General features: G+C 37.6%; 1 protein-coding gene across 4 annotated transcripts in view; it reads left to right on the top strand.

Moving 5' to 3' along the window:
- ERCC6L2 (ERCC excision repair 6 like 2) overlaps nt 1-24,137 on the top strand; it is a 153,315-nt gene that overhangs the window by 38,875 nt on the left and 90,303 nt on the right. For all 4 annotated transcript variants that reach the window (XM_055579003.1, XM_055579004.1, XM_055579005.1 and 1 more), the window contains exons 5-11: nt 987-1,148; nt 1,520-1,727; nt 9,917-10,057; nt 10,685-10,798; nt 11,601-11,720; nt 14,860-14,931; nt 17,222-17,367. In XM_055579003.1, coding sequence (XP_055434978.1) covers nt 987-1,148; nt 1,520-1,727; nt 9,917-10,057; nt 10,685-10,798; nt 11,601-11,720; nt 14,860-14,931; nt 17,222-17,367 — 963 coding nt within the window. The remainder of the gene's footprint in view (nt 1-986; nt 1,149-1,519; nt 1,728-9,916; nt 10,058-10,684; nt 10,799-11,600; nt 11,721-14,859; nt 14,932-17,221; nt 17,368-24,137) is intronic.

The raw sequence follows: 24,137 nt of genomic DNA on the forward strand, positions 1-24,137 counted from the left end.
AATTCTTTTATCAGATTATGATTTGCAAATATTTTCTCAGTAGCATGTCTGTATCATGTCTTTTCATTTTCTTAATGATGTCTGGAAGAGCAAGTTTTTTTTTAACTTTGATGCAGTTCAGGTTATCAAGTTTTTTTTTATTGACTATGCTTTTGGTGTCACTGATCTAAGAAATTTTTCTTTAACCCAAAGTCACAAGAGTTTTTCCTGAATTTTATAACTTTTAAAATTTAGCTCTTTTTTTAGGTCTACAATGTATTTTGAGTTAATTTTTATATATGGCATGAGATAAGAGTCTAAAGTGAATTTTTGATACAACCCTTGGATTTTTATATATTCAATGTTTTACACTACCCTATAGTTATTATTTCTAATGATGCTTTAATTTTCTAATTAGGTTTGGTCCTTTGTTCTTTGGACATGTCCCCATTTGTCTTTGAAAGCATCTGTGCTTTCTCAATCTCCAGTATTTCCCTTGCTGCATACCTGAAACCAACTATTTCTCCTTGGGATCCTGCTTCCTTTTAGTGGATTGACCACTGTGGTTGTTCATTGCTATTGGGGTAATAATCAATCCTGAACCTTTTTAGCAGGCAGAGCTATGTAGTGCAACTTTGTAGAAATCATGAGATTATATTGATATTTTTCATTCATAATTAGCATTATAAGTTTTGCTTATTTTATATTTATTTTTCTTTTTTATTACTTTTAAAAGATTCCTTTTGTGATTTTAGTCATGGCTAAATGAGTTATTTCTTTTAATTGTCCCTAAACAGAATCTCTGCCCTTTTGTCTCCCTACACATTTTACTTTCATGGGTTGTCCAAACTTGCGATCATTTAAACAACTAAGTGAAAATTCTGTGGAATCATCAGAGAGTAGAGAAGAAAAACTCCAAAACTTTGGTAGAGAAAACTGGCTAAAATTATATAGACTAAGAAAGGGACGTTTTTTCAACCTTTTTTCCTTTTTGTCTCACTTTGTAGTTTGGAATGGTCAGCTATCATTGTAGATGAAGCTCATAGAATCAAGAATCCAAAGGCTAGAGTAACAGAAATTATGAAAGCTTTAAAATGTAATGTCCGAATTGGCCTCACTGGAACCATTCTTCAGAACAACATGAAAGAATTGTGGTGTGTTATGGACTGGTGAGTTTGGAAAATTATTTTCTACTTTCTTAACCTTTTTTTCGTAATTATTTGTTTCTGAAAAAAATTAGTTGTCTGTTTACAGAGGTGTTTTATCCCAAACATAGTATGCAGAGTAAAGAGTCCCAGGAAAACCCAGCTTTACATATTACTCCTGGTCCCTGAAATAAATATCTGAAGTAATTTACCAGTCCTATCATCTTCTTATAGTTGTTCACTGAAATTGTCATAAAGAACATTCTGCTTTCTTGCCTTTTGTTACTGTTATCCTTAATAAACACGTGACTTAGTGTATTTCTTAAGAGCAAAAAGAAGTCTGTTTCTTATTAGTTTAATAAAGCCTTAACATTTTTCTTATTGCCTTTATAAAGGGCTGTGCCAGGACTATTAGGTAGCAGGATCCACTTCAAGAAGCAGTTTTCTGACCCAGTAGAACATGGTCAGAGACACACAGCAACAAAAAGGGAACTAGCTACTGGCCGAAAGGCCATGCAGAGGCTCGCAAGAAAGATGTCTGGGTGGTTTCTCAGACGAACCAAGACTCTAATCAAGGATCAATTGCCTAAGAAGGAAGATCGGGTGAGAACTGCTTTTGTGTGTATTAGGAATTCCTTATCATGTTTTATTTATTCTGAAAATACTTCTTTTGAAGAGGAAATCTATCTCCTGTGGTGTTTTATGAATACAGTTTTTTAGCATTTTACTCAGTGTGAAAAAAATTGTTACGTGCAGAATTTCATAAAATATTAATTGAGCCTGAGAAATCTTCCTCACTAACTTAACTAGCATTTTATCTAACAGATCTATTATTAGTATACATTAAACTCATTTCTCTTATTTTAGAACACGAAGGCCTTGATACAATTCTTCCTCAACGAAGAAAGAACTTCTTGCCCTAATGTGTTTTCTGTTCATATTTTGCCCATCTTATACTGTCTGCCGTCTGTAATCCAGCATGTAGTGTGCTGTGCTTAGTCACTGTCGTGTCTGACTCTTTGCCACCCCATGGACTGTAGCCCGTCAGGCTCTTCTGTCCATGGGGACTCTCTAGCCAAGAATACTGGAGTGGGTTGCCATGCCTTCCTCCAGAGGATCTTCCCAACCCAGGGATCAAAGCCAGGTCTCCTGCATTGTAAGAGGATTCTTTACCATCTGAGCCACCAGGGAAGCCCAAGAATACTGGAGAGGGTAGCTTATCTCTTCTCCAGGGAGTCTTCCTGACCCAGGAATCAAACCGGGTCAGTGCAGTCTCCTGCATTGCAGGCAGATTCTTTACCAGCTAAGCTACCCAGGAAGCCCATAACCCAGTATGAAAAGTGAAGGTGAAAGTCGCTCAGTCGTGTCTGACTCTTTGTGACCCCATGGACCATACAGTCCATGGAATTCTCCAGGCCAGAATACTGGAGTGGGTAGCCTTTCCTTCTCCAGGTGATCTTCCCAACCCAGGGATTTAACTCAGGTCTCCTGCATTGCAGGCAGGTTCTTTACCAGCTCAGTCACAAGGGAAGCCCATAACCCAGTATATTCTTTGGTATTTTAATTCTCACTACAGAACAAAGTAGTTAAAAGCTTCTTTTTAATAGTTACATTTCCTGTAGAATGCAATGTATATTTGCACAACTAATTTTAAGAGTTTGCATGAACATTACAATTAAATTCTGTTAATTGTGTAAGAAAATTTGAAGACTTGACTTTAAGAGGATCTTTTTTATTTTTTTTCAAATGTTAAACCTTTTATTTTGTATGGGAATATAGCTGATTTGAGCATCTTTTCATGTGTTTATTAGCCATGTATATGTCTTCTTTGGCAAAATATCTATTCAGGTCTTGTGCCCAGTTTTTGATTGGATTGTTTGTTTTTCTGGTATTGAGCTACATGAACTGATTGATATTTTGGAGATTAATTCTTTGTCAGTTGTTTCATTTACTATTATTTTCTCCCATTTTAGGGTTGTCTTTTCACATTGTTTATAGTTTCCTTTGCTGTGCAAAAGCTTTTAAGTTTAATTAGGTCCCGTTTGTTTATTTTTATTTCCTTTACTCTAGGATGTGGTTCACAGAGGGTCTCACTATGATTAATGTCAAGGACTGTAGTGTTTCTGTTTTCCTCTAAGAGATCTACAGTTTCTGGCCTTACATTTAACTCTTAAATCCATTTTGAGTTTATTTTTGTATATAATTTAGGAGGTGTTCTAGTTTCATTCTTTTTCATGTAACTGTCCAGTTTTCCCAGCACCACTCATAGAAGAGACTGTCTTTTCTCCACTGTATATTCCTACCTCCTTTGTCAAAGATAAGGTACCCATAGGTGTGTGGTTTTATCTCTGGGCTTTCTGTATTGTTCCATTGGTCTCTATTTCTATTTTTGTGCCAGAACCATACTGTCTTGATGACTGTAGCTTTATAATATAGTCTCAAGTCAGGAAGGTTGATTCTTCCAGCTCCACTGTTCTTTCTTAAGATAGCTTTGGCTGTTCGAGGTCTTTTGTGTTTCCATACACATTGTGAAAATTATTGTTTTGACAGTATTTTTGTCCTTTGCATTTCTTCATTGTCTGTTGTAACCTCCTTTTTCATTTCTAGTTTTCTTGATTTGATTCTTCTCCTTTTTATTTTTTTTTGGTAGGACTTCCCTGTAGCTCAAAGGGTAAAAAATCTGCCTGCAATGCAGGAGACCAGGGTTTGATCCCTGAGTCAGGAAGATCCTCTGGAGAAGGGAATAGCAATCCACTCCAGTATTCTTGCCTGGAGAATCCCGGAGACGCCTGGTGGGCTACAGTCCGTGGGGTTGCAAAGAGTCGGACATGACTGAGCGACTAACATTTCACTTCACTTCCCTTTTTTTCCTTGATGAGTCTGACTAATGAATTATCAATTATATTTTCTCAAAGAACCAGCATTTAGTTTTATTGATCTTTGATATTATCTCCTTCATTTCATTTATTTCTACTTCAGTCTTTATGATTTCTTTCCTTCTACTAACTTCAGGGGCTTTTTTTTCCGCTCGTCTTTTTCTAGTTGCTTTAGGTGTAGAGTTAGGTTGTTTATTTGATGTTTCTCCTGTTTCTTGAAGTAGGATTGTATTGCTGTAAACTTGCCTCTTATGGTGCTGCTTTTCCTACATCCCAGATTTTGAATTGTCCTGTTTTCATTGTTGTTTGCTTCTAGGTATTTTTTGATTTCCTCTTTAATTTCTTCAGTGACCTCTTAGTTACTCAGAAGCATATTGTTTATCCTCCATGTGTTTGTAGTTTATTTTATAGCTTTTTTCCTGTAGTTGTTATCTAATCTTACAGTGTTGTAGTCAGCAAAGATGCTTGAAATGACCTCCCCTTTTTAAAATTTACCAAGGCTTGATTTATGACCTAAGGTGTGGTCTATTCTGGAGAATGTTCTATGTGCATTTGAGAAATAAGTGAAATCTACTGTTTTTAAATGAAATGCCCTGTACATATCTATTAGGTCCAACTGTTTGAATGTATCGCCTAAAGCTTGTTTCTCCTTATTAATTTTTTGTTTGCATGATCTGTCCCTTGGTGTCAATGGGGTGTTAAAGTACCCCACTATTATTGTGTTTCTGTCCATTTTCCCTTTAATAGTTGTTAGAATTTGCCTCGTGTATTGAGGTGCTCCAATGTTGGGTGCATATATATTTATGATTCTTGTATCTTCTTATAATTGATTCCTCAGTCACTATATAGTGTCCTTCATTGTCTCTTATAATGGTCTTTAACATCTGTTTTGCCTCATGTAAGTATTGGTACTCCCATTTTCTTTTCATTTCCATTTGCGTGGGATATCTTTTTCCAGCCCCTCACTTTCATTCTGTAGGTGTTGTATATCTGAGGTGGTTCTCTTTTAGACAGCATATGTAGGGGTCTTGTTTATGTATCGGTTGAACCAATCTTTTGGTTGGAGCATTTAATCCATTTACATTTAAGGTAATTATTGATATGTATGATCCTATTACCATTTACTTAATTGTTTTGGGTTTGTTTTTTAGGCCTTTTCTTTCACTTATGTTTCTTGTCTAGAAAAGTACCTTTAGTATTTGTTATAAAGCTGGTTTGGTGTTGCTGAATTCTCTTAACTTTGCTTGTCTGTGAAGCTTTTGATGTCTCCTCTGAATCTGAATGAAATCCTTGCTGGCTAGAGTAATCTTGGTTGTACCTTTTTCATCACTTTAAGTATTCTGCCACTCCCTTCTAGCCTGCAGTTTCTCTTGAAAAATCAGCTGTTAGCCTTATAAGGATCCCCTTGTATGTTATTTGTTGGTTTTCTTTTGCTGCTTTTAATATTTGTTCCTTGTGTTTAATTTTTGTTAGTTTGATTAATATGTGTCTTGGCATCTTTCTCCTTGGGTTTATCCTATATGGAACTCTCTGGGCTTCCTGGACTTGGGTGGCTATTTCCTTTTCCATGTCTGGGAAATTTTTGACTATAATCTCCTCAAATATTTTCTCATACCCTTACCTTTTTTCTTCTTCTGGGAGCCCTATAATTTGGATGTTGGTGCACTTAGTGTTGTCCCAGAGGCCTCTGAGGCTCTCCTCATTCCTTTTTAGTCTTTACTCTGCTCTGCTTCGATTATTTCTACCATTCTGTCTTTCAGCTCACATATACACTCTTCTGCCTCAGTTATTCTGCTGTTGGTTCCCTCTAGTTTAATTTTAATCTCAGTTATTGTGTTGTTCATTGTTGAGTGTCTATTCTTTATTCCTTCTAGGTTCTTGTTAAACATTTCTTGTATCTTCTCAGTCACCCCCTCCATTATATTTATCTGTGCCTCCATCTTATTTCCAAGATGTGGATCATCATTACAGTCATTATTCTGCATTCATTTTCAGGTAGACTGAATATTTCCTCTTTATTTGTTTGGTCTTGCGAGTTTTTACCATGTTCCTTCAACTGCTGCATGTTTATCTGTCTTTTCGTTTCACTTAATTTACTGTGTTTGGGGTCTCCTTTCTGCAGACTGGAAGGTCATAGTTTCTCATAATTGTGGAGTCTGCCCCCATGGGTGAGGTTGGACCAGTGATTGTGAAGGCTTCCTAGTTTGGGGGACTTGGGCCTCTGTTCTGGTTGATGGAGCTGGGTCTTGTTTCTCTGAAGGGCAGCGCCATATCCAGTAGTGTGCTGGGGTGTCTGTTGGCTTGGTATGGCTTTGGGCAGCATGTCTGCTAGTGGACAGAATTGAGTTCCTATTTTGCTAAAGTTTTGACCTGAGATGTGCGGCTCTGACGCTTGCTGGCCTTTGTGGGGGGCTTGGTCTTAGCATTGAGATAGAGGCCTTTGGGAGTGCTCTTGTTGATTAATGTTCCATGGGTTTGTGAGTTCTCTGGTGATCCAGAGTCCTGGACTCAGGTCTCCCACCTAGGGAGTTCAGGTCCAACTCCTTACTATAGCATCAGGACTTCACAGGTCACGCAGCACAGAAAACAAAACCCCAAGAATAATGATGAAAGCAACACTCAACAGGCCAGAGCACCCAAAGAAACTCACATACTTACAAAAGAGAAAGAAGAGAGAAAAAAGAGAAGAGAAGAAACAGAAAGGATAAAAACAGGAGTTAAAAAAGAGAGTAGTCAAACCAATAGGTAAACTTATAAATGAAAATGAATGCTAAAAACTAGACTAGCAAAAACACAAAATCAAAAACATGGGAAAGTACAATATAACTAAAGAGTACTGTAAAAGTAGGAAAATAAAATGAATGTATTTAAAAATAAGATGTTTCAAAAATAGGAGAAAGTATATTATAAGAAAGAAAAATTAAAAGAGTAATGAAGAAAATACTTTGGCCACCTGATGTGAAGAACTGACTCCTTGGAAGTCAGGAGGAAGCATCCTCCTGATGCTGGGAAAGACTGAAGGCAGGAGGAGAAGGGGACGACAGAGGATGAGATGGTTGGATGGCATCACCAACTGGATGGACTTGAGTTTGAGCAAGCTCTGGGAGTTGGTGATGGACAGGGAAGCCTGGTGTGCTGCAGTCCATGGCGTCGCAAAGTCAGATACAACTGAGCAACTGAACTGAACTGAATGAAGAAAATCAACATTAGAACAATATGGAAAAGAAAACAAAAATAGAATGATATTAAGAAGAATGTCCTCATAATTTCTCCATTGACTTCTCCACACAGTGTGCTCTAGTCAATCTGCCTTCTCAGAAAGTCCTCCAATATTTCTAGGAAAATCTCTGGATCTGTTATTGGCAGTATGAGGTTGGCTCAGATTCAGATCTTCCCTTACTCCAGTTTATACTTGCTCCCCAAAGCCACAATTGCCCCTAGAGTTCACAGTCTCAGGCTTATTGTGGGCATTTAATCCATTGCATCTGCGGCTGCAGGAGTGATTTCCCCTTTTCTCCTTTGCTCGCAGAGCTCCTGGTGTTCCACTTTGATTCTGGCCCTGTCTCTGCTTGCAGGCTGCCCTCTGGTGTCTGTTCCCTGCCCAGACAGGAGGGGGCGAAAGTAGCAGCTTATTGGGGCTCAGTTGCTCGGTTGGGCTGGGGAGAGGGCGGGTAGGGAAGACACAGTTGGGGTGTGTGGGCAGTGCCCGCTGTGACTGAGACCTGCAGGAAATCCCAGAAGTCTGAGGTGAATAGTGTGCTTCCCCAACACAGGGGGTTGGCCCTGCATTTGTGGGTCGCTCAGTAGAACCAAGCTGCTAGGGCTCCCAGGAAGGTATGGTCAGTGACCCATGCTCACTCACAGCATGGTGGCAGCTGTGACCTCTGGAGTCGAAACCATAGTGGCCTCCTGTCTTCTGCCTTTGCCATTCACACCTGCTTTTCTTCTTCTGTGGTCACAGACTGCAGCTGGCTTATCCCACCTATGGCACTTGTGAAGATGGGGTCCTGCATTCTACGTGTGCAGAGTTAGAGCATTCCCACGGCAATAGTCTCTTGCCTCTCTGGTGGGCCCAGGCTTTTCTCTGTACTCCCTCAGTTGTGTTTTACTAGTTCCCCTCAGAATACCTTCATGACAGCCAATGCCAGTCCTTTCCCTGGGGTCTGACCCCGGAAGCCTGAGCGCTGAGCCTGCACTCACTGCTGTGGGCATGTAAGCCACTTCTTGCCTGAGGAGTGCTGTTTGGTTACAGTCTCTGTGGGGAATTCTCTCCATTTTGCCTTCCCAGCACCTGTTGCTGTGTTCCCCTCTGAGGTTCCAAAGCTCCTCCTAGACTCTGCCTTCGAGAAGGTTTCTCTTCCGCCTTCACAACTCCCTCCCCTATGGCACAGGTCCTGGTCCTGAAATCCTTTGTCTCTTTTTTTATCCTTATCTTCTGCCCTGGGGATTGACTTGCCTTTTTGGAAATCCCCAGGATCTTCTGCCAACATCCAGAATGTGTTCTGTAAGAGTTGTTCCACATGCATATGAATTTTTGATGTATTTGTGGAGGGGAAGGTAATCTCCCTGTCTTATTCCTCCATCATCTTAAAAGTCCCTGCCTCTGAGAATAAATGTTAAATGTTCTCACCATACACACAAAAAGTAGTTATGTGATGTGATGAATGTGTTAACTAGCCATATTGCTGTGCTTATAATTTTACAATAAAATCACATATCAAATGATAATGTTGTACACTGTAAACTTATATGTTAATTATATCTTAATAAACTTGGGGTAAAATAATAATTCAGAATTTCCCCCTGTACCTTAATCTTTGACCCTATCTTCAATATTCTCTTTTTATTCTTATATCCACAATTTGTCTTCTTTTTGCAGTAATGTTCTGTTGTAATGATACACACATATAAATATTTTAAAATAGATGGCTTTCCCTCTTATTCACATGCCTCAAAGTCCTACTATGTATATATTCAGTTTTATGATCCTGGTTACATACAGCTGTATCTTGAAGAACTTTACCAATTTCCAGACTACCAGAAATATAAGGCAATTACTTACTGGCATTATTTTCTTGTGTTTTCTTCTTTTCTTGAATTTGGGCACAAGGTGGCAATTTTACAAGTTTTGCCTTCATGTGTATTTGTTTAATTCTTATATTTACTAATTTTGGGAATTTATAGCAAAAATACTTTATCCTATCTTCAATAATAAGGAAGTTTTAAATTTTTTTCCCAAATTTTCAAGTAATTCACTAAGTATTATCTGTGTCATTGTTCTAAAAATCTTTCCTTTTCTAGTTTTTTTATTTGATCTAAACTTTAATCACTTATTTGCATGATGGGCTAATAATGTGGAACGCTGAAAAGACCCACAATAATATGTTGAGAAATTTATAAGGAAATCACATACTTAGCTTTTTCATATTTTGAGTTTTTAAAATTAAAGAACAAACTGTGAGATTTATTAGAAAAGTATAATTTGTATAGTTTAGGTAAGGTTATAGCATAGAATTAGGAGAAATTTTCTTGTGTTTTTCTATTATGCAGTGATGTGCATGCATATGTGCTAAGTTGCCTCAGTAGTGTCTAACTCTTTGTGAATCTATGGACCATAGCCCCCCAGGCTCCTCAGTCTATGGGATTCTCCAGGCAAAAATACTGGAGTAGGTTGCCATGCCCTTCAGGGGATCTTCCCAACTCCAGGATCGAATCCACGTCTCCTGCATTGGCAGGCAGGTTCTTTACCACGAGTGCCACCTGGGAAGCCCATATAATGGTTACATGGGCTAATCACGTAAGAAAAATTACAGTTTATGAGCAATTTCCACTCTTATTGTCTGTGAAACCTGATGTGCATTGTAATTATCATTGCTATAAAAATACTAATAACTACCTTCTATTTTATCTTGACAGATGGTATATTGTTCTCTGACAGATTTTCAAAAAGCTGTCTATCAAACAGTATTAGAAACCGAAGATGTGTCTTTGATACTTCAATCTTCTGAGCCTTGTACCTGCAGCAGTGGCCGGAAAAGGAGAAATTGTTGTTATAAGGTAAGTATTTCAGTATGGTATGTTTTCCTGGTAGTTCAGATGATAGAGAATCCTCCTGCAATGCAGGAGACCTGGGTTCACTCTCTGTGTTGGGAAGATCCCCTGGAGGAGAGCATGGCAATGCCTCTAGTATTCTTACTGGAGAATCCCCATGGACAGAGGAGCCTGATGGGCTACAATCCACGGGGTTGCAGAGTTGGACACAACTGAGTGACTAAGCACATTACATGATATCTTTACTGTCTTGTTTTTGATTACAAAGTACTCAATTCTAGTATCAGAGTAAGTAGCAGGTAATATAACTTTTCCTCATGTGGTTTTTTATCTGTAGAAGCTGTGTCACCACGTATACTTCCTGGAATGAGGACTTTCTCTACTCTTTTATTAAAAACATCATTGTGTTATGGTTTACCAAAAGTACAATTCCACATTAGTGATTCATGGATATTTTGTGTATCATTTGACCATTATTTTCTCATAATGTATTGTGCTGATAACCGGATAATATTGTGCTGATAGTAACCGGGTAATAAATATTATTGTAAGTGATATATTTTTGGTGTAATTAGTTACATAGCCATGTTAGTCCCTTGCTTATTTTTATTTTCTGTACTTTTATGGTTACAGACCAATTCACAGGGCGAAACAGTGAAAACCTTGTATTTCAGTTACCTTGCAGTCCTTCAGAAGGTAGCTAACCATGTGGCATTACTGCAGACTGCTAGCACCTCTAGACAACAGGTTTGGGTTGGCTTTTTAAATTTCTTTGTGATACTATTTAGTATATTTGGTATAAAATTTCTTAGCCAAATATCCTTAAGTTATCTTTGTATGAAATTTAAGAGGTAACTGACTTGCTTGTTTTTTCATTTAGATGTCAGAGACGTTTATGCATTTAAATTTTTAATCAAAGTGAGAAAAGTTAACCTTAAATCTTTTGTATGCCTCTGATATGTTCATATTATTTTCATTTTCCTAATAACTTTTGATATATTACCAACTAAAGATATTTGATGAGTCCTTTGTAATTCCACTAATAATGTATCTAATTATGTTTATCTAATCTATTATATTAAAATGAGGCTTTATAATAATCTGTGTATTAAATATTTAGTAAAAATCAGTAATTTCAAAATTTAGACACACATGGAATCATTGGCTTTAGTCATGTCAGTTGTGTCTAAAGCACAATGTAAATAAAAAGATCTTTTTAAAAGCTTTTTGTATACTTTTCATATTTTGCTTTTGTGTGATAGGCTTGAGGCTGTTAAAATGTAATTTTAAAAGACTACTCTTTGAGAAGTATTCAGTTACTTATTTTGAAAATCTTAAAAAAGTAACAGTAAAATTAGTAACCATATCACTATCTCAGAACTCCTCAAAGCCTTACATGTTTAACATATCACTTTAAGGTATTTTGAATTAAAGAAGGCAAAACTTTCAACCTAATACATTCCTTCTAAATATATTTTTTATAAATATTTTCAAATTATACAGGTTTAAAAGTGCTGAGATTTCTTTTCTTCTTCCTTTTCCCCTTAAGGAAACACTTATCAAAAGGATATGTGATCAGGTATTTTCCAGATTCCCAGATTTTGTGCAAAAAAGCAAAGATGCAGCCTTTGAAACACTTTCTGACCCAAAATACAGTGGAAAAATGAAGGTAAGTTGTTGTTCTTTCAGTTTGCATACATGCAAGGATGATGTATTTTAAAGTTTAAATATTTATGCAAGGAGATCCAACCAGTCCATCCTAAAGGAGATCAGTCCTGGGTGTTCATTGAAAGGACTGATGTTGAAGCTGAAACTCCAATACTTGGGCCACCTGATGCGAAGAGCTGACTCATTTGAAAAGACCCTGATGCTGGGAAAGATTGAGGGCAGGAGGAGAAGGGCATGACAGGATGAAATGGTTGGATGGCATCACCGACTCGATGGACGTGGGTTTGGGTGGACTCTGGAAATTGGTGAGGGACAAGGAGGCCTGGCGTGCTGCGGTTCATGGGGTCACAAAGAGTCGGACACGAATGAGTGACTGAACTGAACTGAGCTGAAATAAAATGGGTTGTCTTTATTATATAGTTCAGAAAAATATGCTTAGTACATAAAATTTCTTTTCTTTCCTTTGTGGTTTTCTTTTCCACAGTGTTTGGAGCTGTCATTGCCAGATGTGTAAGTGCCTGTTTTAAAAATAACAGTATTACTACTATTACACAGGCTTTGGATTGTTTGCTTCCTCTCTAATGGGGGCAAGTTATTGGCATTTTGGCGTCAAAATCAAATCTGGAATTCAGGACTTACTGTAATAGAGAAACAGAGGGGATAAAATGAGAAGAGGTATATATCTGACTGATTATTGTAGAAAATAAATATCAGAGTTTTTAGAACCTAGGTGTAATTAAACACATTTTATTACATATACTTAAAGAAAATTTGAATACTTACTAGAAGAAATTTGTTATTGTTCAGTCTCTAAGTTATGTCCTACTCTTTGCAACAGCATGGACCTGTAGCAATCCATGCTCCTCTGCCATCCATTATCTCCTGGAGTTGGCTCGAATTCATGTCCATTGAGTTGGTGATGCTATCCAACTATCTCATTCTCTGTCACCTTCTCATTTTGCCTTCAGTCTTTGCCAGCATCAGGGTCTTTTCCAATGACTCGGCTCTTCGCATCAGATGGCCAAAGCTTCAGCTTCAGCATCATTCCTTCCAATGAACATTCATGATCAATTTCCTTTAGGATTGACTGATTGGATCTCCTTGCAGTCCAAGGGACTCTCAAAAGTCTTCTTTCTCTAGCACTACGATTCAGAAACATCAATTCTTCAGCACTCAGCCTCTTTATGGTCCAACTCTCACAACTGTACATGACTACTGGAAAAACCATAGCTTTGTAGGCACAGTGATGTCTCTGCTTTCTAGCATGCAATCTAGGCTTGTCATAGCTTTACTTTCAAGGAGCAAGTGCCTTCTGATTTCATGGCTGCAGTCACTGCAGTGATTTTGCAGCCCAAGAAAAGAAAATCTATCACTACTTTCACTTTTTACCTTTCATTTTGCCATGAAGTGATGGGACTGGATGCCATGATCTTGTGTATGTGTGTGTGAGTTGTTCAGTCGTGTCCAACTCTTTACGACCCCATGGGGTGTATGTAGCCCGCCAGTCTCTTTTGTCCATGGGATTCTCCAGACATAGGACTGTAGACTACCAGGCTCCTCCATCCATGGGATTTCCCAGGCAAGAATACTGGAGTGGGTTGCCATTTCCTTCCCCAGGGGATCTTCCCAACCCAGGGATCGAACTCAGGTCTCCCACATTGCAGGCAGATGCTGTACCCTCTGAGCCAACCAGGGAAGCCCCAACTAAGCCATGATCTTAGTTTTTATTAATGTTGAGTTTCAAGCCAGCTTTTTCACTCTCCTCTTCACTCTCATCAAGAGGCTCTTTGGTTCCTCTTCACTTTACGCCATTAGAATGGTACAATATGTATATCTGAGGTTGTTGATATTTCTCCCGGCAATCTTGATTCCAGCTTGGGCTTCATCTAGCCCAGCATTTCGCATGATATACTCTGCACAGAAGTTAAATAAGCAGTGTAACAATATACAGCCTTGTCTTACACCTTTCTCAATACTGAATCAGTCGATTGTTCCATGTCTTGTTCTGCCTATTACATCTTGAACCACATACAGGTTTCTCAGGAGGCAGATAAGGTGGTATGGTACTCCCATCTCCTTAAGAATTTTCTATAGTTTCTACTGATCCACTGAGTCAAAGGCCTTAGCCTAGTCAATGAGGCAGAAGTAGATGTTTTTCTGGAACTCCCTTGCTTTTTCCATGATCCAACAACTGTTGGCAATTTGATTTCTACTTCCTCTGCCTCTTTGAAACCCAGCTTGTACATGTGGTTTATGTAGTGCTGAAGCCTAGCTTGTAGGAATTTGAGCATCACCTTGCTAGTACGTGAAATGAGCACAATTGTATGGTAGTTTGAACATTTTTTGGCACTGTCCTTCTTTGGGATTAGAATGAAAGCTGACCTTTTCCAGTCTTGTGCCACTGCTGAGTATTCCAAATTTGCTGACATATTGAGTACAGCACTTTAACAGCATTGTCTTTTAGGATTATAAATAACTCAGCTGCAGTTCTGTTACCTCCACTAGCTTTATTCCTAGTAATTAGTAATGCGTCCTAAGGCTCACTTGACTTAACACTCCAGGGTGTCTGGCTCTAGGTAAGTGTCTGCACCATTGTGGTTATCTGGGTCATTAAGACCTTTTTTTGTACAGTCCTTCTGTGTACACCTTTTCTTAATCTCTTCGGCTTCTGTTAGGTCCATACCATTTCTGTCCTTCATTGTGCCCATCCTTCATGAAATGTTCCCTTGATATCTCTAGTTTTCTTGATATTAGATGGATATCTAGGCCCAAGTCCTAAAAGAAATACTGTTCTGTAATTTAGTTTCTGAACATACTGTAAGTATAAAAAAGTGTTTTTGGAAATTAAATTAATCCATTTAAATGCATCTCATAATCTAAAATGCTTCCTTTTTATTAATCCAGATGAGATGAACTAAGTCCTTGAGCAATTTAATTTACCTCATTTTTAATAATATGATGATGAATTTCATGTAATATCTAATACTTTAAACTTGGAAAAAATGAAGGGAATTATCAAAGATTACTCAGATTATATTGTATAAAATAATTTTTAAAAAAATTCTTAAGTGATGTTTATGTATATAAAGTATACTTTTTATTGAAACTGGTTCACTGGTGTTCTTGTGGTTCTCTTCCAGGTTCTTCAGCAGCTTTTAAATCATTGCAGGAAAAACAAAGATAAAGTTCTTCTTTTCTCCTTTTCCACCAAGGTGAGTTTTGTCTGAAGCATATTTTTGATTGACTCAGGTCTAGTTCCTGAGGCTTAAAAGTCTATAAAGAGATCTCTGTATCTTAAAGAGGTAAAAAAAGCATCCAGCCACATTTACTACTTATGTATCTTCTGTCAATTCAGTTCAGTTCAGTTTACTCACTCAGTCGTGTCCAACTCTTTCCGACCCCATGGACTGCAGCATGCCAGGCTGCACCATCACCAACTCCTGGAGCTTACTCAAGCTCCTGTCCATTGAGTTGGTGATGCCATCCAACCATCTCATCCTCTGTCATCCCCTTCTCCTCCCACCTTCAAACATTCCCAGCATCAGAGTCTCTTCAAATGAGTAAGTTCTTTGCATCAGGTGGCCAGAATATTGGAGTTTCAGCTTCAGCATCAGTCCTTCCAGTGAATACTCAGGACTGATTTCCTTTAGGATGGACTGGTTGGATCTCCTTGCTGTCCAAGAGACTCTCAACAATCTTCTCCAACATCACAGTTCAAAAGAATCAGTTCTTTGGCGCTCAGCTTTCTTTATAGTCCAACTCTCACATCCATACATGACTACTGGAAAAACCATAGCTTAGACTAGATGGACCTTTGTTGGCCAAGTAATGTCTCTGCTTTTAAATATGCTGTCTAGGTTGCTTATAACTTATCTTGCAAGGAGCAAGCCTCTTTTAATTTCATGACTGTGGTCACCATCTGCAGTGATTTTGGAGTCCAAAAAATAAAGTCTGTCACTGTTTCCCCATCTATTTCCCATGAAGTGATAGGACCAGATGCCATGATCTTTGTTTTCTGAATGTTGAGCTTTAAGCTAACTTTTTCACTCTCCTCTTTCACTTTCATCAAGGGGCTCTTTAGTTCTTCTTCACTTTTTGCCATAAGGGTGGTGTCATCTGCATATCTAAGGTTATTGATATTTCTCCCAGCAGTCTTGATTCCAGCTTTTGCTTCGTCCAGTCCAGCATTTCTCATGATGTACTCTGCATATAAGTTAAATAAGCAGGGTGACAATATACAGCCTTGATGTCCTCCTTTTCCTTATTTGGAACCAGTCTGTGGTTCCATGTCCATTTCTGACTGTTGCCTCTTGACCTGCATACTGATTTCTCAGGAGGCAGGTCAGGTGGTCTGGTGTTTCCATCTCTTTAAGAAATTTCTACAGTTTGTTGTGATCCACACAGGCAAAGGCTTTGACATAGTCAGTAAAGCAGAAATAGATGTTTTTCTGGAGTTCTCTTGCTTTTTCGATGATCCAGCGGATGTTGGCAATTTGATCTCTGGTTCCTCTGCCTTTTCTAAATCCATCTTGAACATCTGGAAGTTCACAGTTCACATATTGCTGAAGCCTGGCTTGGAGAATTTTGTGTATTATTTTGTCAGCATGTGAGATGAGTGCAATTGCGCAGTAGTTTGAGCATTCTTTGGCATTGCCTTTCTTTGGGATTGGAATGAAAACTGACTGTTTTCAGTCCTGTGGCCACTGCTGAGTTTTCCAAATTTGCTGGCATATTGAGTGCAGCACTTTCACAGCATCATCTTTTAGGATTTGAAATAGCTCAACTGGAATTCCATCATCTCCACTAGCTTTGTTCGTAGTGATGCTTCTTAAGACCCACTTGACTTCACATTCCAGGATGTCTGGCTCTATGTGACTGATCATACTATCGTGATTATCTGGGTCATGAAGAACTTTTGTATAGTTCTTCTGTATATTCTTACCACCTCTTCCTAGTATCTTCTGCTTCTTAATAATTTCTGTAGGAAATGGTAATGAGGTAAACAACTTTTAAAACAAATATTTAAATCTCCATTGCCTTCTCCGATATCAGAATTACTTACTATGAAATAGCAAACATAAAGATAGATTTCTAATTCTCTACTTAGATGTTTTTGTTAATAATTAATGTTTTCTTTAAGATATTTTAGAATGTGGACTACAGCAAAAATAATGAATATAATTAGATAAATGAGTTGGCCAATACTTTTCTTTTTATTCCTTTTTCTTTATTTGGTTTAGAAAGCTAAAGATTGGGTTTTTTCCCTTGAAAGATTGATTTTTCTTTTTTTAACACAAAGGTTGCCAAATGTTAAAGTCAGTTTCAGTATAATAGTAGGAAGATGTATGAGTCAGAAATTAGAAAAATATTTGTTGCCCTTGTAATTATAAGAAAGAAATTGTGAACAGAGATATTAATACTTAGTAAAGCTCATCTGTATAATGGTATGACACTTGTTAAACCATGAGTTTATCTTTGCATGTCTCTGTATCTTTCCTCTAGTTGCTTGATGTGCTGCAGCAATACTGTATGGCATCTGGACTGGATTACCGACGACTTGATGGAAGTACAAAATCAGAGGAAAGAATCAAGATTGTGAAAGAATTCAACAGTACTCAAGATGTAAACATTTGCCTTGTCTCTACAATGTAAGAAAATAAAATTTTATAGCTTGATTTCTATCTAATTGCTCTTAAGATTTAAGATAATCCTTAACCTATTACTGGATTTTCAGTGATTATGCTTCTATTGCTGTGTTTCATTTAGCTTTAAGGAGAAGCAACAGAAATGCTATTAATTTTGACTGGGATAACAATATTGAGTTTTATCTAAACTTCTCTGTCAGTTCCATTATTTTCATCCTCTTTATATGTCTGGCTTTATTTTTTAAAATATCCGAAAAGTGGATGCTTCTTCATTGAAATATTCTGTAGTTTTTTGACTTGTGTGTTGTGGTTACAGCAGTCAGACTTAATTGAATAATCAAGTTATTAATTCAATAGTTGAGAGTCACATGTGTCAGTGATTTTCAAACTGTGGTCAAGGAACCCTTGAGAACCCATAAAGAAGGCTTAATGGACCAGGAGTTTCCCTCCTCTGTCTCTACCTGGTCTCAAGGAGAGCAGCTGAACATTTATAGGTTTTATAAAGCTAAATCAGTTCTAACACCTGTTTATGAATCTCAGTGAACTTTTTAAGACATACACATACTTTAGAGAAAAATTTAAGTTGATATAAACACCTGAGAAGATTAGTCTCTTTTGGCAGGGGTGACAAATCTGTAACTTTTTAGCATCTAATATAATAAGTATTTTATAGATACACTCCCACTGTCTTTCAAAAAGAATTTCAAAGGACGTTTATTTATTTATTCAAGATCATAGTATAGTTGACTTACAATGTCATGTAAGTTTCAGGTATACAGCAGAAAGATTCAATAACCTATATCATTTTTCAGGTTCTTTTCCCTTTTATGTTACTGCAAAATACTGAGTCTAGTTCTCTATGCTATACAGTAGGTTCTTGTTGGTTATCTGTCTTCTTTATAGTAGTGTATATATGTTAATCCCATCCTCCTAACATATCCCTCCCCTCCCTTGATCTGTGAGTCTTTTTCTGTTTTAAATATGAGTTCATTTGTATCTTTTTTTTAATTCCACGTATAAGCGATATCATATGATATTTATCTTTATCTGGCTTACTTTACTTAGTAAGATAACCTCAAAGTCCATTCATGTTGCTGCATTGTATATATATGAATTTATCCATTCATCTGTGGTTGGACATTTAAGTTACTTCCATGTCTTGGCTCTTATAGATAGTCCTGCAGTGAACACTGGGATGGATGTACCTTTTCCAATAATAGTTTTCTCCAGATATATGCCCAGGAGTGGAATTGTAGGATCGTATGGTAGTTATACTGTTTTTCATCATGGTTATACCAGTTTACATTCCCACCAACGGTGTAGGAGGGTTCCCTTTTCTCTCTCCAGCATTTATTATTTGTAGACTTTTTGATGAGGGCCATTCTGAATGGAGTAAAGTGATAGATACCTCATTGTAGTTTTGATTTGCATTTATCTAATAATTAGTGATTTTACACATTTTTTTATGTGCCTGTTGGCCATCTGTATGTCTTCTTTGAAGAAATGTCTGTTTAAGTCTTCTGCCCATTTTTTTGATTGGATTGTTTGTTGTTGTTCTTGATATTGAGCTTTATGAGCTGTTTGTATACTTTTGAAATTAATCTCAAGGGACTTTAAAAAAAACATATAAAATACAAAGAGGGAAAAAGTAAGTAAAAAAAAAAATTGCTTTGGAAATTCCCTGGGGGTCCTGTGATTAGGACTTAGTGCTTTTACTGCCGTGGGATATGTTCAGTCCCCAGTAAAGGAACTAAGATTGCACAAGTTATACAGCATGGCCAAAAAACAGAAAAATTACAGTGAGAAATCAAATATATGTGGTGAGTGAGCTACTTAACTGCTGAGGACTAAAATTATTCTTGAATTCTTACAGCTAAGGCCTGAGAAGCTCTAGATTTCCATTTACCTGTGAATGAATTCAAGAGGAATTTCACACATGAGTCCTTAAATACTCAGTATTAAATGACATAGAACACTGTCTTCAGCTAAGTTTTATCAAACACACATAAGCATTCTTAACTATTAAATAATGTTTTAAAGGTAATAAATACCTTCAACAACAGTTCAAATAGTACAGAATTTATCATGACTACCAATTATCTTTCATTCCTGTTCTGCTCACCTGTAGTCTAATTTGATAAGCTCTGCCATAAAGTTCCTAATTGTCATTTCAGCTATATTGCAAATTGCTATTTAATCTGTCCATTGAATTTTTAATTTTAAAATCTATTTTTTGTGTTGAGAAGTCCTGTCAGCTGATTTTTCAGCAAAACTTTATAGGACAGGAGGGAGTAATACATTATATTTAAAGTACTGAAATGAAAAAAAAAACTTACAGCCAAGAATACTTCACCAGCAAGGCTATCATTCAGAATTGAAGGAGAGAAGAAGTTTGCCACACAAGCAGAAGCTAAAAGTTCATCATCATAAAATGGATCCTATAACAAATGTGAAAGGATCTTCTTCAAGTGAAAGGAAAAGGCCATAACCAGAAATAACAAAATATATGAAAGAAGAAAAACTCACTAATAAAGACAACTATATAGTAAAGGCAGCATTTCAAACCCTTAAAAAGGGGTAGAATGAAGATTAAAAGACAGAAGTTGCAGAACTATCTTCAATATTTAAAATGAAAAAGAATCTGAAAAACAATATAACTGAATCACTTTACATCAGAAACTAACAACATTCTGAATCAAATATGCTTTGATTTTTTTAAAAAGGAAAAGCTGTAAAAATAACTACAACTACATTAAGTAGTTAGGTGATACAAAAAATAGAAAGATATAAAATATGGTGTTCAAAACATAAAACATGGGGTGGGGGAGTAAAAATGCAATGCTTAAAAGCATTCGAACTTAAGCAACTGTCATTTTAAAACAGATTTATATGTGTGTGTGTATATATATATATAAAATTGTGTATATAAATATATATGTAAGTATACATATATATATGTGTGTATATATTGAGCTGGACCATAAATAAGGCAGAATGCCAAAGAATTGATGTCTTTGAATTATGGTATAGGAGAAGACTCCTGAAAGTCCCATGGACAGCAAAGAGATCAAACCAGTCAATCTTAAGGGAAATCAACCCTGAATACTCACTGGAAAGACTGATGCTGAAGCTGAAGCTCCAGTATTTTGGTCATCTCATGCAAACAGCTGACTCAGATTGGAAAAGTCCCTGATGCTGGGAAAGATTGAGGGCAAAAGGAGAAGAGGGCATCTGAGGATGAGATGGCTGGATAGCATCACCAATGCAATGGATATGAACTCAGGCAAATTTTGACAGATGGTATGGGACAGAGAGGTGGTGTGCTGTAGTCCGTGGGGTCTCAAAGATTCAGACAAGACTGGGTGACTGAAAAACAAAAACAGCATGTGTGTGTGTGTGTGTGTATATATGTATGTGTGTATGTATATATACATATGTATATATACACACACATGTCAATATATATGAACCTCATGGTAATCATAAACCAAAAATTTGCAATAGATACAGAAAAATAAAAGGGAAAGGAACCCTAACATAATACTAGAGAAAGTTATCATACCACAAGGGAAGAGACTAAAAGAAGAGCAAAAAAGTATTACAAAAGCAAGCAGAACACAGTTAACAAAATGTCAGTGTCGGTAAGTATACACCTATAGTAGTATTAAACAATCTTCCAACCATCTGACAGTTGCACTCATCTCCCATGCTATGCTCGTAAGGCCCTAATTAAACTCTTTCATGCTATGCTTCAGCATTACATGAGCCAAGAACTTCCGGATGTTCAAGCTGGGTTTAGAAAAGGCAGAAGAGCCAGAGATCAGGTTGCCAACATTCGGTGGATCATAGAGAAAGCAAGGGAGTATCAGAAAAATATCTACCTCTGTTTCATTGACTGCGCTAAAGCCTTTGACTATGTGGATCATAACAAACTGTGAAAAGTTCTTAAAGAGGTAGGAGTACCAGACCATCTTACCTCTCTCTTGAGAAACCCGTATGTGGGTCAGGAAGCAACAGTTAGAACCCTATAGGGAACAATTGGTTCAGGATTGAGAAGGGAATACCACAGGGCTGTCTGCTGTCACCCTGTTTATTTAACACATGTATACCTGTGGTGGATTCATTTTGATATTTGGCAAAACTAATACAGTTATGTAAAGTTTAAAAATAAAATTAAATTAAAAAAAAAAAAAAACAAAAAACTATAAACTGAGCACACCATGAGAAATACCTGACTGGATGAGTTAAGCTAGAATCAAGATAGGCAGGAGACATCAACAACCTCACATATGCAGATGATATCTCACTAATGGCAGAAAGTGAAGGGGAACTAAAGAGCCTCTTGAGGAGAGTGAAGGTGGAGAGTGAAAAATCTGGCTTAAAACTAAATATTAAAAAAGCTAAGATCATGGTATCTGGCTCCATTACTTCATGGCAAATAGAAGGGAAAAGGTGGAAGCAGTGACAGATTTCCTCTTCTTGGGCTCTAAAATCACTGCAGATGGTGATGCAGCCATGAAATCAGAAGACGATTGCTTCTTTTCAGGAAAGCTATGACAAACCTAGACAGTGTGTTGAAAAGCAGAGACATTACTCAGCCTACAAAGGTCCCTATAGTCAAGTCTATGGTCTTCCCAGTGGTCACATACACTTGTAAGAACTGGACCAAAAAGGCAGAATGCCAAAGAATTGATGCCTTTGAACTGTGGTGCTGGAGAAGACTCCTGAGAGTCCCTTGGACAACAAAGAGATCAAACCAGTCAATTTTAAAGGAAATCAATCCTGAATACTCACTGGAAGGGCTGATGCTGAAGTTGATGCTGCAGTATTTTGGTCACCTGATGCTAATAGCTCGTTCATTGGAAAAGTCCCTGATGCTGGGAAAGATTGAGGGCAGAAGGAGAAGAGGGTGTCAGAGGATAAGATGGCTGGATGGCATCAACAATGCAATGGACAGAAACTTGGGCAAACTTAGGGAGATAGTGAGGGACAGGGAAGCCTGGCATGCTGCAATCCATGGGTTCACAAAGAGTCAGACACAGCCGGGCAACCGAACAGCAGCATACACCTATCAATAAAATCAGAGATAAAAGAGAAGTTACAACCGATATCACAGAAATACAAACAGTCATAAGAAACTGCTGTAGACAATTATGTGCCAACAGATTGGACAACCTGGAAAAAAAATGTGTAAATTCCTAGAAACACACAGTCTTCAAAGACTGAATCAGGAAGAAATAAAATATCTGAACTGGCTGATTGCTATAATGAAATTGAATCAGTAGTCAAAAAACTCTTAACAAACCAAAGTCCAGAATCAGATGGCTTCACAGAGGAATTCTATCAAGTATTTAAAGAACCGGTTGGGATTTTCCTGGATGTCCAGTGGTTAGGACTTCATGCTTCTACCACAGGGGGCCCAGGTTTGATCTCTGGTTGGGGAACTAAGATCCCATAAGTCAAGTGGCTTGGCCAAACAAAGAACAGATAATCCCTAGTCTTGTCCAACTGTTCCAAAAATACTGAAGCAAAAGAAACACTTTCAAACTCATTTTACAAGGCCAGCATTAACCCTGATACCAAAACCAGACAAAGGTATCACACAGAAAAGAAAATCACAAGGCAGTGATACCCGATGAGATCTAAAAATCTTCAACAAATATTAACACATGGAATTCAGTAATAGTTGAAAGGATTAAACACCGTGATGAAGTAAGATTTATCCCAGGGATGCAAGTAGAAGTCAATACCCACAAATCAATCGATGCAATAGATCACATTAACACATTGAAGAAGAAAAATCATATGATCAACTCAATAGATGCAGAAAAAGATTTTGACAAAATTCAATGTCTGTTTATCATAAAAACCTTCAATAAAGTGGTTATAGAGGGAATGTAACATAATAAAGGCCATATATGAAAAACCAACAGCCAATAATATACTCAGTGGTAAAAAGCTTAAAACTTTTCCTCTAAGGTTAGGAACAAAACAAGGACACCCACTCTTACCAGTTGTATTCAACATGGTGCAGTGATTCCTGGCCACAGTAATCCGGTAAGAAAAATAAATAAAAGGCATCCGAATAGGAACAGAAGAAGCAAAACTGGCGCTATTTGCAGATATCATGATTCTATATATAGAAAACCCTGAAGAGGCTACCGGAAAACTATAAGAACTAATAAATGAATTCAGTAAAGTTGCAGGATGCTTCCCTGGTGGCTCAGAGGTAAAAAATCTGCCTGCCAAGCAGGAGATGCAGGTTAGATTCCTGAGTTGAGAAAATCCCCTGATGGAGGAAATGGCAACCCACTCCAGTATTCTTGCCTGGAAAATCCCATGCACAGAGGAGCCCGGTGAGCTTATAGTCCATGGGGTTGCAAAGAGTTGGACACGACTTAGAAACTAAACAACAACAACAAGGTTGCAGGAGACAGTATTATCACACAGAAGTCTGCTGCATTTCTATACACAAATAATGTGCTACCAGAGAAATTAAGTAAACAATTTCTTTTACCACTACATCAGAAAGAATAAAATAGTTGCTGCTGCTGCTGCTAAGTCGCTTCAGTCTTGTCCAACTCTGTGCGACCCCATAGATGGCAGCCCACCAGGCTCCCCCGTCCCTGGGATTCTCCAGGCAAGAACACTGGAGTGGGTTGCCATTTCCGTCTCCAATGCAGGAAAGTGAAAAGTGAAAGTGAAGTTGCTCAGTCGTGTCCAACTTGTAGCAACCCCATGGACTGCAGCCCACCAGGCTCCTCCGTCCATGG

Source organism: Bubalus kerabau, chromosome 4 (assembly GCF_029407905.1).
Source record: "Bubalus kerabau isolate K-KA32 ecotype Philippines breed swamp buffalo chromosome 4, PCC_UOA_SB_1v2, whole genome shotgun sequence".
In the NCBI taxonomy this organism is placed as follows: domain Eukaryota; kingdom Metazoa; phylum Chordata; class Mammalia; order Artiodactyla; family Bovidae; genus Bubalus; species Bubalus kerabau.